Source organism: Cyprinodon tularosa, unplaced genomic scaffold (assembly GCF_016077235.1).
Source record: "Cyprinodon tularosa strain WSP-4 unplaced genomic scaffold, ASM1607723v1 ctg50, whole genome shotgun sequence".
Classification (NCBI taxonomy): Eukaryota; Metazoa; Chordata; class Actinopteri; order Cyprinodontiformes; family Cyprinodontidae; genus Cyprinodon; species Cyprinodon tularosa.
Genome location: NW_024039230.1, coordinates 1,402,126 through 1,417,016, shown reverse-complemented (window position 1 = coordinate 1,417,016; position 14,891 = coordinate 1,402,126). Strand labels below are relative to the sequence as shown.

The window sequence follows — 14,891 nt, the reverse complement described above, 5'->3', positions numbered from 1 at the left end:
TCCTCCTTCCTATCAACTCTGACTAAGTGGTTATTGAAGAAATCCTGCAAGAGGATGCTGCCAACACCATGTATCACATTGGCTACTATTGTGTTATAGAAAAAAGAATAATTGACTTGGTAAGAATTCTGGTTACATCAGCCCTAATCAGCTCATCAGAATGCTTATAATTTAGAATTTTACTTTTTTAAGGTATATTTTGTCTTGATTTTGTTAGAAAACACATTAGATATGCTTGAATATATTGTTAAAGGAATAGTACACCCAAAACATGATTAGCCTTCATTTTCTACTCACCCCCATGCTGAACAACACTCTGGAGTACTTTTTTGATATCTCAAATGCATCTGGAGATCTGGGAGGCTTCTTGCTGTCTGCTGACATTCAAATAATGGAGGTCTATGGTGCCCGAGGCAGAAAGGTCCATAAAAGTCCACAAAAAACGTGTCAATATTCCTCCATACTGCTCGTCCAATGTATTCCAAGTGTCCTGAGTGGGTAGCATCCAGAATTTACTCGAAACGAAGTCATTTATAATTTTTTGAGAGCCTAAACAGTAGTGTATAGGATTTCCTGAAAGCGCGCGCCAGCGCGTTCAGGACGCTAAGGAAGTCGGCAGACCAAACCAGATGAAAGTGTGCATTCAGCGTCTGCTCTGCCGATAATGCAAGCGTAGAAGAAGAAATGTGCTGTTTACCTGTGCAAAGAAAGAAACAACGAAAGAAAAATGTCTGAGGACTTCAGTTTTGAGGAAGAGCATGAGTTCTTTGCCGAGCTGAATGCGCACTTTCATCTGGTTTGGTCTGCCGCGGTTTCCGTAGACTCGTGAACGCGCTTTTAGGAAATACTATACACTACTGTTTATGCTCTAAAAACATTCTAAATGACTTCGTTTCGAGTAAATTCTGGATGCTACCCACTCAAGACACTTGGAATACATTGGACGAGCAGTATGGAGGAATATTGACACGTTTTTGTGGACTTTTATGGACCTTTCTGTCTCGGGCACAATAGACCTCCATTATTTGAATGTCAGCAGACAGCAAGAAGCCTCCCAGATCTCCAGATGCATTTGAGATATCAAAAAAGTACTCCAGAGTGTTGTTCGGCATGGGAGTGAGTAGAAAATGAAGGCTAATCATGTTTTGGGTGTACTATTCCTTTAAATGTGATAATTTTCGTCTAAATCTATACAGGTAAAATATTTCGATACATTAGCTGGTACATTTGACTTTAAGTGTTGGATTTGTGTTTGTTGGGCTTTAGACTCTATTTACTTTTGGAATATAAGTGATTGCATTTTATTCAGGGATAGCAAGATAGAATGCAATGTGTAAAAAGGTCAATAGCACATATCGTCTGTATTTCGCTTCACACTTGTGGCCTACCCTCTGTCTGTCCCTGAAGAATCCTGTAAAATGAACAATTTTAGTTGTAATGTAGCAAATCTGAGGATGTTTAAGGGATATTGATGCAATTTCAAACTAATCGCACTTTCTTCATGCACTTGTCCTGCATGTCGCCACAATCTGCATGTCGAGTTTCTGCGGCGCCAGCGTCACGCCACGTGCGATTCAGATTGCTCTGATTTCCCGATCATTCCCCAGCTGGGCTGTCTGCATTACCCTTTCATATGGAGTAAAACATGTTCCAAAGGGCTGTTTTCTTAATCTACTCAGGACTATTTCAACTCTGACCCTCTGAACACAGGCTTCAAACATGACACCTTACAGCTGCGGATGACCCCCCACTGCTCCAAGCTTTAGTGTGGATACTTTGATGAGAATGAAACAGAAGTGTGTTCCAGTTGTCAGCTCTGAGATTTCCCAGACCAGCCTATATGTGCCTTTAAAGGCCTCTTTTTTAAAGAACACAATGCACTTTGCTGTAACTATTACAAACACGCTCTCCTTCTGTTATAGCTTTAGATCAGGGTGTGAAATTTTCTTCTCCAGCTCAGCTGCCTCACCTTGTTATATCCTTTGACCAGAAGTTGTAGTTTTTTCTTTTTTTTCCTGACTCCTCCGATCCAAAGGAATCTGCAGCGACTGAGTGTTTTCCGGCACAGAGGATGGACTTGCTCTATTCTCTAAGCCTTCTGGGAGTGCTGTCATTAGCCGGCTCTCAGAGCACAATGGCTGGAAATTAAGTTACTATTTATCCGTGCTGAGCAAAGGAAAAGGCAGCCACGGGGCAGAGAGGCCTAGAAAGACTTTAGTATTGATTTTGCTGAAGGGTGTCGGCTGGCCAGGAGAAATCTTGTTTTCCTCGGATGCTGTGTAAGAACTGAGGGAGAAAGGGAAGAACGGGCGAGGTGGTATCAGTGAATGGGTTCATCAACAGGAGTATCACAGGATACATGCGCTCGCACACTCACTAAACAACATCAGAGGCTTTTATCCAACTATTTCCTCTTGCACAGCATAATGATAGCATAAAGATCCTGTGCTAACAGCCAGTTATAACCACAGAAACACGTATCATCTTTGCTCAGTTGTTAAGTGATTCTTACTTTCTGGAGACAAGGCCTTACATCTTACATCCATTTTTTGGCTGGTATTGATTTAATTGTTGCAGTCCAGACTTTTATCATATTAATTCTCAATATAATTTTTGTGTTATTTTATGAGAGCGGTGGTGCGTGTTTATGGAGTTGTACCATTTTTCCGCTGTGTCCTTCCAAGAGAAATGCTCGCGATTCTGCTGAGACAAAACTTACTGGTTTTTCTTTTATTATGCACAATAACAGGATATATATTTTAGAGTATAATGTGATCAACCAGCACTGAAGCAAATTTTGAAGTGGAAGGTAAAAAATCGTTAAAAAGAAATAATCCGAATGGGTTTGTGGGTATTTCTGTTCAGTCCTCGTTTTACCCTACGTCCCTAAATAAAATCTTTATAGTTAGAATAGAAGTTGCTCTTCAGAAAAGGCCGTAGAGATTTGTTAAATTGTATAAGAAACGCATCATAAAGGCCAAGGAAGACACCAGACTGGTCAGAGATAAAGTTTTAGAGACTTGTTAGGATGAATTGGGCAAAGCTACCAAACCAGTAAGCGTCCAACCAACCTGACAGCCTAGTAAAGGAGAGAATTAATCAGAAAGGCAGCCTGGAGGCATCTTGCAACTCTTGAAACTCTAAGGTTTGAGAATTTGCCATCCACAACTGCTACTTGTGCCCTCTACAAATCCTTCCTTTTCAGAAACACTGACAGAATATCTATTGAAATAAAACCAGCAGAAATCCTGTTCTAGATTTGCCACAACCAGCTAAAAATTCAACATATTTGGGAGAAGTTGTTCTTGTCAGATTAGACAAATGTTAACCTTGTTTTTTTAAATGCGAAACTATATCCATCCATCCATCCATTCTGACACGCTTGCCCCGAGTTGGGTCGCGAGGCGTGCTGGTGCTTATCTCCAGCAGTCCATGGGCAAGAGGTGGGGTACACCCTGGACAGGTCGCCAGTCCATCGCAGGGCGCGAAACTATATTCGTGGACGAAAACAAACACGATTTTTTATATAAAAACTCCCATCCCCAGAGTGAAACACAGTAGTGGCAGCATCATGCTGGGGCAGGAAAATCTGCAACTGAATACAGAACAAAATAAAAAATTCGAAAGCCAAAATATGAAAACAAAAATGTGTTGCAAACTCTAACAGATAGAGTTGGGAACAGTTTAGCATGACGCTAGCTTTAAATGCTACAGTAAAGTGGGTTGTGTGTGACTTACAGGTGAGTGCAGCGAAGGTGGCAGCGGTGAGAAGTCGTGTTGGAGGATCGGCCTGAAAGTGGCCTGGGACATCCACACACCTGGCCTGATGCTGCCCCTCGAGTCTGGAGACTGCTACTACATGAGAGGTACTGCTCCTTTGCCATAAACAAACTCGCAGAGTAACAAACATGTTATCATGTGCAAGCTGATAACATGTGCAAGCTTGGTTGTTGCACATGTTGTTGTTGCACAGTGGTGCCGTGTTGTTATGGAGAAGGCAGGACTGTCATTACTCTGGGTTTTAGTGGATCCTTCTCCCTCATCCCAGATGACCTAGAGCAGTGGGATGAACTTCACTCTCACTTTTTCTGCGCTGGAGACAGTGTGTAGGTGTGTGTGTGTGTGTGTGTGTTGTTGTAAAAGAGACAGGGTGAGTGAAAGAGAGGTGTCTTGGCCCTGAACACTGAGCTTTAAGGTTCCATGAAATTGTGTGCATTAGAGAGGTTAGGAAAACCAAATGTTATTTTTTGAAGTCCTCTGACCCATTGGGGAGAACAGACAGCAGGCCACAGGGGTGTAAATCATGCCTTAATGCTTCTGGCTTCGGCAGACACCTCCACCCTCTTTTTTTTTTTTGTCCCCCGGGCCTGTCCAGGCTTGCAAGGACATTTATCCACATCACAGCGGAGGCCTGTGTTCAGATGTACATCAAGTGAGGAGTCCTGCCTAAATGGATGGGAGGATTTATTATTTCATGCAGGCACCCTGATTTGAGGAAGAGGTTTTTTTTAATTATATATCACTGATTAATATTTATTCATAATGTATCTGTTTGATTTTATTACCAATAAAGAAGCTATTATTACTGAAACTCAAAACACTTTTTGTCTTAGAAACAAACAACAACAAATATTTTTGTCATTGAAAATGTGATCGATGATTTTTTTTAGCTGATATTTTCAAATTTATGTTTAAATCTTGCAATGCGAGATTTAAAAAGAGCTAACATTTGTAGCTCTGTGGTGGATGATAGCATCCTAATTTTTTCTGACGGTCTTAATATCGCTGTCTATTTGATGATATCTAGGTTTCTATGAGCAAGATGGTTTTCTGATTGAAAAATTGTGCTTAGAATTCCTTAGGTGGCTCTAGGTACACGTATAGCCATCATGAGAACTTATTTATTGTCCATTTAGGACTCTTAAAAGATTTATTATTATTTGTTCCTTGTTACATCAATACATTTTTATTTTATTTTAGTGGATTCAAGAAAATTAGAATTGTTTGCAGAATTTTGTATCTATAGTTAAATTTTTCTTTGTTTCCTATTGTGTCAAAATGTACATAATAGGCACTTATACAAGTAGGATATCATGAAAAAATTCAAGGGTGAAATTTATACTGTAAGTAACTGTACAAAAAAAACAAAAACATATATATATATATATATATATATATTAGTGCTGTCAATCGATTAAATTTTTTTAATCGCGATTAATCGCATCAATGCCTGAGTTAACTCGCGATTAATGGCATTTTAATCGCAAATTTTTTTTCTGATTGAAAATCATTTAAATACTCTCGATGACATACAAAAAATACATACAGGCTAGGTTTGTGCCAATGTTCTTTTTTTAAAATGAAAACAGGTCACAGACACTGATTTATGCCATAGAAACATATGGCAAGAAGATGGGGAGGCATGTAGCAAAAAATAACAAATATGTAGCCAAAAAAAAGGCCCTGAAAACAGGCTGATGTAAAAGACAGTCTTTACAGTTAATACAGTCTTTTGAACAAAGACGAGCATTTTACCCTACTGCTATAAAATGTAGTACAGTTAACATTACATGTTAATTAACCAAGATAATAATGAACAATTTTCAATCAATACATCAAAATCAATAGACCGACATCACTAGATGGAGGTAGTCTATGATCTAGAAAGTTACTTTTCAGCCTCTTAACAAAAATGAGAACACACACACACCCACCCACCCACACACAGACACACCCAACCACACACACACACACACACGATACCGACCTGTGGCGTACACAGACAGCAAGAGTGCCGTAGCAGATTCCATTTCACCTCAGTAATCTGTTTTCTCAGCGTATTTCAGGTTGCTACTAGTTACCAGACACTCAATTTGTTTGTTGGTGGTGGGGCTTAAAGAAAAGGCACTAGCGTCACCCAGTGTATGAGCGTCTTTTTTCCTTGAGGAGCTCCGCTCTCGAAGCGTATGAGAAATGCATACACTGGGGGAAAATAGCCCCGCCTTTCCGCAGGCTGCAGCGGGATGTACTTGGAAAATTGTACCATAAAACCACATAGCGTTAATCTCACGTTAAAAAAATTATCGCAGTTAAAATGGCCTTGCGTTAACGCGATAATAACGCGATAATTTTGACAGCACTAATATATATATATATATATATATATATATATATATATATGTACAGTTCCCAGCATTGACTCAATGACGTTTAGGCATAAATTCAAGCTGGAAGGCTCCTACCTGTCATCCGTGTCCTCATTAAGAATCCTCACTCCACGCTTTTGTATCAGCCAATCATTTCTCAGAGCTCTGCTTTTAAAGTTCCAGATTCAAGAACACTCCTAACTTTCCTGCTGAACTGTAACCCTCCTCTTCCTCTTTACCACCTTCATTCCATTAGCCATATTATGGCTCCGCTCATTCTTCACCATTCATTACGTCTCTATACTACAGTAGATCTCTTAGCTAGATCTACCATCATCTACAGCAGGGGTCACCAACTGTTTTAAGGCTGAGGGCTACTTTATGGGTACTGAATCATAGGACGGGCTACCAATACTGACATATGAACTAGAGGAGTCGGCGTTCACCTGAACTTTATAGATAATAACCATATTTCTATTGTTTCTTTTCATTTTTAATTTGCTTTTAGATATTCTTATTATAAAATCCATATAAATCCTCAAATGTTCTAATTTATTGATATGATAAAATGCTTCATAAATGCTTCAAAATAAGAGCTTCAGTAAAAAATAACATTTCAGATTTAGTCCACTGGTGAATTGTTCTGTTTTCAAAGGATGCTGAGGGCACCCCATGTTGTCCTTGAGGGCCCCTTGGTGCACTAAGAGGCAGATGTCTCTGAGGCATCAGTGACAAGAGCTATGATAGAGGAGGAAAACTTTCAACCTTGAGAAAGGTGAACCAACTTTCATGCATGGTAACTGTAACATCATGCTGAGCTTTACCTTCACTGCCAGTGGTACTGATGCATTGTGCAAAGTAATGAAAGAGAATCACATTGATTGATTATATTATTTTTTTCCAGTACTGAGTGACAAATGCAGAGTGAGCTACATGCATTATTTACATAGAAAGGTGAATACACTGACATTTAAAGCTTGGGACCTTAGATGTAATTTAAAGTGTCTTAATGGAGATTTTTAAGTGTTTTTGATCATTAAATTCCTGAATTTACCCTGGATTAATGGTTGCATATTAAAAATATTTTGATCTATAAAAAAAGTGAAATACAGATTGTAAAGAATCCACTCTAACATTAAGTTTGGTAATGGAAGGAATACGAGTCAAAGCAAAACTGACTTTTTCATTCATAGATTGGAATTTCTTAATAAGTGCAGAAATACAATACAATACAAATCCTGCATTACTATGAAATATTTGGACAAATTCATACAACATAAAACCAAATGATGTAGGTAACCTACAACAGTGGAACTTGGATTAATCACCAACAGGTAAGAAGGAAGAAGATGATTCTGATGACTGACTGCTTTCATCACCCAGCACCACCGTCTGCCAAAATACAGCATGAAAGGCCTTGAAACTCTTACAATGAAACCGTCAGTTTCCTCCCAGCCATGATAATAGAGAGATGAGCTGCTGTGCAGACCCCCTCTAATGGGACTTGACTGTCGCGGATCAGTGGGGAGTTATGCTCCGCTTGGTGATTACGACCCTGAGAGGCCAACTGCTCCACAACGATAGCAGCTCGGTGTACCTGAATGAAACACTTGGCATGATGTGCAACGTATTCACTCAGCTATAAATCTGCAGAACTCACGTTGCACAGAGATGCACCAGCGCCCTACAGTATCCCCGGTTGGCGCAGTACCCCTCCCTCATCCAAAATACTCGCATTCAAGGCAGGCAAGCAAAGCAGGTGTTAAAATATATTCCACTTGTCTTTTTTGTGACATCCAGCCCTTGATCAGTAGTTTTGCTGTATTAAATGGAAACTACAATGGTGTATAACCGCATACACCATTATATAATTTCAGCACCATTTGTCGGCGGCTGGCCCTTTTGAACTGCTAATGTCTAAGCTGCTGGAGGCAAATTGAATCACCATCATTTCCACCCAAATGGAATTTCAGTGGTTAAAAAAGAACAATGCAAGTCTTGACACCGGGTCTGTTCAATAATCTGATTTCCAGCTCCCAATGCACAGGGGGGGAACTGCAGAAAAGAGTTGACCCAATATATTTAAAAGCCTGCTTCCTGGAAAAGGAGGACAAGTGGCAGCAGGCACAGGGGTTGAAAGAAAGATAAATATTTATTACAGTTATCGAGTTTGCCTCGACTCCCTCCTGATCCCACTGGCTGCATTAGAGGCGCCAAGAAAAGAGCAGATTGATGGAGATAATTTGTTATTGGATATAAACAGTTTTAAAGACGCAGAGTAATTCTGCCCAGAGACCTAATCCTTCACAATCTCATCAGGGTGAAGAAAACACCGGCAAGTTGGTTTGTTTGTCACCGTCTTCTTCTTCTCTCCCCCCCCCCCCCCCCCCCCCCCATCCTTCCACCAAACAATAATATCTTCCTCCTAAAGCATTTGGCTGTTTGACTTTCAAATCACAGGCATTAGCTGGTGTTCTCTTGCTCAAGGCGGGTGTAAATATGCACATGTGCTGTGAATGACAGCTCTGTCGTGGCTAAATTAATTATTGGAAAGAGGCAAATAATGGCAGAGCTAAGAAACATCTATCCACACAAAGAAACACATGGCGGGATACGCAGGAAACAGCGCTTAGACCTTACTGTAAAGCTTATGTGATATTGGACAAATGTTTACTGGTATGGTGCTTCCATCTTGACAGATTGAGTGCGATCTGGTTCTGTTTGGTAATTAAAACTAAATTACAGTGCTCTTCCCTCTATGAGTCGACGCCGGACCGATGGGAGTGTGTCTGAGTTGATTTAGTGGAAATAACTCCATGCTTTTCATCTGTTTTTCTCTTGTAATATCTTCCTTTTATTCAAATTAACAATCAATTCCACATAAATCTGCTCTCTTCTGCTTTTTGAGCTCCTAGGTCTAGCATCCTGTCTCCTCGTTTGGTGGCGTGCAGCGATGTTGTTTGTTTGGTCATGGTGCTGATGGGTTTTCTTTGTGTTGTGCTTCCCAGATGACCTGAACAGCACCCACCAGCACTGTGTCCTTGCTGGAGAAACGCCACGCTTCAGCTCGACTCACAGAGTGGCCGAGGTAATTTCATCTGAGAACATGTAGCATCCGCTTGAGCTTTTGATCGAGGAACTTTTCTGATTATTGAAGATTCACTATCTCATATTTAATAGTTTATTTTATCATAAATTATTTGAAATGTTCAGGGTTCATATTATACATTTCCTAAATTTCTTGTTTCCTTTTCATCTTTAATATTTGTGAGATTTTTTGTGTTCAATTTTTAGATATTCTAAATAAAATATACTTTTTTTTAAGTCATAATGCAAAAAAAAAAGCTTAATCCAATCCATTTGTTAATTTTCTATGATCATCATTAGCTGATTAAAGCCACATTAGTTTAATAACCTTTTACTTTCTTTATTCGTGTCATGCTGTTGTTTGTGACACTGGTCTCGTTCCTATCAGTGTTCTAAGGGGACCCTGACCTACATCCAGTCCCGGTGCCAGGAGGCCCTGTCCAACCTGCATTCTGACCCCGAGACGGGCTCCCACAGCCTGGTGACCCTGCAGCTGACAGCGTTACAGCACTGTGAGGAGATTCACAATGAGGTGGGGGCATGCTGGCTGTGTTTTTAAACTTCAAGGGCACGTGAATACAAACATTTGTTTTTGATTTTCCTCCGTGCACACAGTTAGATTGGTAGCTATTTCGGATAAAGTTTTAGAAGGCTATTTGAGTTATATTAAATTCTCCCAAATATGAATATTCCAATTATCAGAATTAGCACAATAATCATTTGCAGAGAAGAAATGGTCTACAGAAGTTTATATTTACCTCTCTGAATCTATCAGAGTGCCCCCAATTCTTTAATCCCCACCCATCTGGTACTGCAAGCAGGTTCAAAACAACTAAGATCCATCTGCAAATAAGATGATGATGATTTAATCCGATGAGCAGAAATTGGTGTTGTTGAATTCACTGAAATTCATTGTCTGCAAATAGCAGGGATAAGCGTCTAATTAAAGATGCAAATGTATTAGAACAAACATATATGAGTGCTTCTTGTGTCATATGGATATAAACACCTGTGATTTATGTGTTTTTGACGTTCAGACAAGAACCTACACAATGCATCAATTTCATTGTTTAATTCGATTTTTAATCCCTGTATTTTCAATTCATACTACACATATTTTATTTACTATTTAAGTCATAAACTGAATTTATGAAAGAAGAAAGAAAGAAAATTCCACCAATTTTAAAGGCGTAAAATAAAGTAGCTTCAATGCAGTTTTTTTCATTTACGGATCTTTGTTTTTTTTTTCTTTTTCCCAGCATCTTTAGAGTATTAACTAATACTGGGAATCGTTTCAACGCAGGTTAAGGCTCTCTAAATGGCAGAAAGGGAGCTCGCCAGCTGCCGCTCTGCTTACCATACCTAGCTGCTATACTAAGTGAAATGTCTAAAATCTAAAATCCAGGTTGCTCTCATTTGTCCCGGCTTGTGATGGATTGCAAGCCAATAGGCTTTCCATATGTTTCCTAAAGATAGAGCCATGCCCCTGTCCGGTTTCTAACCTCTTTCTATATAAACAATGAGGGATGCTGGCTTGGGGTTCTGAGGGATAAAGTGAGGTCAAAAAAGAGAAGGCCTCCTGCCTCTTGCCGTATCTTGCTGCAGGCCAACAGTTAATATAACTTCTCACCTCTCACCCTTTTTACACCCGAATGCCTGAATTGCAGATCCGAGCAGACGCAAGCATCCAGGACCCTCAGCAGGATGCCATGACAGATGAGTCTGACATAAGGTTGTTTAAAGGTTGAAGACAATATTAAGTATTCAGCGCTGCCAAACAACGGGGCTTTCTGCATCTGGGTATCTGGTGCACCCTTTGAGCTGGGAACAGCTGGAAGATCGGCACATAGCACCACAGGATTACCAGAAGTTGCCTTTTACCAGTTGGGTAGGGGATGTTTATTTAGAAAAAAAACAAGGAGCTTTTTATCCAAGCATCGCTGTGCAGGGTGTGTGTGCGTGTGCGTTTTAGTGCTTAAGTAAGAAGGCGGTGTTCTCAGGGGCTTGGGCCTACCTTTCCCGGCTCTCGCAATGATCGATGTGGCCATTTGTTTGGAGTTGCCCACGAGAGCAGAACACCCAGCTAAATGATGTATTGTTGGTAGAGTTATTTATGATGGCGGCCCACTTTGGTGCTTGGTGGGTGCACATAGCGTAGGTCTTGTTTGACATGGACGACCAAGAGTGAACAAGTCTGAGACACGCGGGAAACCTGACCTATGCGGCGCCTTTTGGGTCTTTGCTCCGACGGTACAAAACCGCACACCAGCTGACAGTCTATTGATGCTGTGTACTTGAAGGGGGGGGGGCTGTTGTCACAGGATATAGGTGGGGTCTGATGGTAGCATCTGCCATCTGTCTGTCTTCGTTTGGGGCTGAAGCAAGGTGCCTAATTGAAGCAGATATTGAAGTGGGACAGAAGCTGAAATCAAGAAAAGTTCCCACCTGTTTAGTCCTTTTCTCTCTGTCTCTTTTTAATCTTACCTGCTGTCCTAGTCAGTCAAATAAGTCAAACATAATACCACCACATGGCCCCAGTGTGCATGTTTGGCTTTGAAATGCTAATCCCAGACACAAATGTCTTGTCTCATTTAAAGCCACTATGTTTCTTCCCAGGTGGGTGTATGACAGAGTGCCCTGAGGGACACCCCCCCTCCCCTCATATGACGCTACACTCCCAATAGTAAATATTGAAGGAAGCAAATAAGCTTCATATCTAACAGAAAGTAAACAGAATAAAATATGTTTAACCTTCTAGCTTCCCGTTTTAGGGTCATCAGGCCTCCTCAGGGCATTCCATTCTTTACTTGGTTCTGAAACTCTTTCTTCTGTTTCTTTCACGTTACAGTGATAAAAATCATTGTATGCTTTTACATTACTGTTAATTTGTATATTGTGGGTTTTTTTCTGTAGTCTCTACGTCCTTTTATCCTTATCAGTTTTTTTAAACTTATATTTTTAGGATTTGTTTCTGAAGTTTATAGATGCAATGCACTGAATGTGAATATCATCAAAAAGTTACATTATGTAGTAAATTGTATCAAAAGAGAAAATCAGATATTTAGCTTTATTCGTGATATACTAATTGAAACATTTATTGGAAAATCTAACAATAATGAGAACCTAAAATCACTTTTGTCTAAAGCTATAACATTTTAGAGAAAACTTTTCAACGTGCAACAATAACTGTATAATACAGTTATTTTTGCAGTGTAGTTGGACAGAGCTTCTTTTGGATGAAGAGCAGTTCAGTGGGGAGGGAGGAGACATGTTATTGGTGAGGTTTAGAAAGCTCTGCTGGTTTGAATAGAAACTTTCTCTTGTTCTAGTAAAACACACCAGGGTTGATTCCTTGGTTGAAGTTGGTCTTTAACAAAAGAGCAAAACTAGCAGATGATGAGTTAATGTGACTCCCCAACTCGTCACTGTTTGTAGAAACCTTTAACTTGACCTCAAGCAAGTATTTTTTTAGTGCTTCTCTTCCATTATCTCTGATTTTTCCAAGACTTTTTTCAGGTTTGGGTCCGTCTTATCATCGAGGATAGGGATGGGACAATTTATGAAAACCGTCCGAACCGTTCGGTTCGACCGTCTCGGTTCGATTCGCAGGTGTTGCGTTCGGTTCATGCGCTGTTCCTTTTTCTCATAGGCGAAGCGTTTACACTCCAGAGCAGAAGGTGGCGGTACTGTGACCAATGCCAACCACCAGTAGTAAACAAGAAGAAGAAGAAGCAAAGCAGCGTAGCCGGGTGTAGCAGAAAAAAATCAGTTGTTGTGGAGAATTGTGTGGGTATGGCGAGTGGGAAAGAACAGGAGTTGGAAGACGCGCCAGCAGCACTTTATAGGTCTGCTGTATGGGACCACTTTGCATTTAGAGTGACCTACGATGACGGCGGAAAGAAAGTTGTGGATAAAAGTGCAACAGTGTGCAAGCATTGTGCAACACGTTTTGTTTATGCTAACAGCAACACGACCAACATGTCAGGCTAACAATCAACATATACCGAACCGAAAACCGTGACCACGGAACCGTGAACCAAACGGAACAATGGATTTTGTGAACGTTCCACCCCTAATAGAGGAGTTGGAACATATGTCCTGGATGTGTCCATGTGTGGTGGCCCTCAGAAATCTGCACTACACTCTAAAATAGGCTTTACTTCACTGGCCTCTCTTGGCTGCTTGTTGACCTTTTTCCTTCCACTTAACTTTCCATTCATATATTTTGACCATCTCTGATTGTTCAATATTGAATTTGAATAACTTAACATTTCTAATAGAGGTTTTAATGTGAATGAAAATTTCTGCTGTGTTTTAATTTATTTAGATGTAGGTGTTGGTGTCTCACCGTACTTTACAATTAAAACCAGGATTGAAGTGTAAATGTATTGATATAGTTTGAAGATGGAATGTCAAAGTAACACTGGAAAATAACAAAATATCTTTTTTTTGTGAGAGCAAATCCAATTCGATCATCTTTACAGTAGATTTTGCAGCTTGAGGCTCACACCGGTGAGTGATAAGTGTTTGCAGACCCACAGAGAGTTAGAGGAAAGCAGTTATTCTGGCCATGGTGTAAGGAGGCTGGGATTGGTAAACAGAGAGGGATCGATCACGCTCTCATCAGCCCTCACCTCAGGGCCCCGGCCCCGGAAATTGATTGGACCCGCTCTGGGAATACTGTGAAGGTGTGAGGAAAAAAAAAATAATTGTGCCTCATTAAATGGGGAATAAAAGTGGTTTTCTGAGCTTCACCAGCAGAGTCGCCATAGTGGGTGGTCGCTGGCCTAATTTGGAGCTAATGTATAGTTAGTGTGTCCATCACCTGGAGAGATGACAGCGACTGCCGCAGGGGAGCCAGCCTCCCTTACCATCTCAGAGAAAAACTCAGCCTAACAGTCTCTCTCTTTTTCACGGAAAGGTGGCATTTAGTCTGAGTTTCCTGCTTGGCAGCTCTCAGCTGGGTGGCTAGACTCCAAATACCAAATAGCCGGTGCTCCTCAGCGGCTTTCAGATGGCCTGCTTTGTGGTTGCCTCTGGCCTGCGCTGTGGGGGACAGGCAGCCATGTCAGCTCAAAGTGGAGACACAGGTTGGTTTCTTCCCACCAAAGGAAAAGCAGACAATCAGAGAGATAGAAGGAGGGACAGCCTGGGAGAAAAGGACGTCCGATATATTGGCCCTCGCAGCTTTGTTGTGTGTTTGAGCTGTAGTGATCGAAGGGGAGTGGATTTGGAGTGTGTTGAAGGGACCATAAAGGATGACATTTCTTTGAAGGGTGTGTTGTATGGAGCGACTGGGAGGCTGCTGAGCAGTGCCACTGGCTGTGTATTCTCCCTGACATGCAGCAGTCCTTGCATGTCATCCCCGCTGTGATCAGAGCCTTTTGGGAGTAAATGGCAGGATGACTGTGTGCACAGCTTCCACCTCAGACAGCTCTCTCTCTCAGGTTGTTTGTGTAAATAGTTCTCGTCCTTTGTTGTTTTGGGGGTGATGGAGGGGAAGGTGACTCTCTTCTGACCACATTAAAATGTCAGTATTTGAAGAAATACTTTGGAAAGATGTCCCTAACTTTTTAGTTGGATTCTTTTTTTTTTATAGCTCAGATATTAAAAAGGAAAAAAAGATGAATTAGGTTTAAATAATTGAATATATTTCTG

General features: G+C 40.8%; 1 protein-coding gene across 1 annotated transcript in view; it reads left to right on the top strand.

Moving 5' to 3' along the window:
* fto (FTO alpha-ketoglutarate dependent dioxygenase) overlaps positions 1-14,891 on the top strand; it is a 182,233-nt gene that overhangs the window by 35,968 nt on the left and 131,374 nt on the right. Inside the window, exons 4-6 of the mRNA XM_038302975.1 lie at positions 3,741-3,866; positions 9,155-9,234; positions 9,622-9,765. Coding sequence (XP_038158903.1) covers positions 3,741-3,866; positions 9,155-9,234; positions 9,622-9,765 — 350 coding nt within the window. The remainder of the gene's footprint in view (positions 1-3,740; positions 3,867-9,154; positions 9,235-9,621; positions 9,766-14,891) is intronic.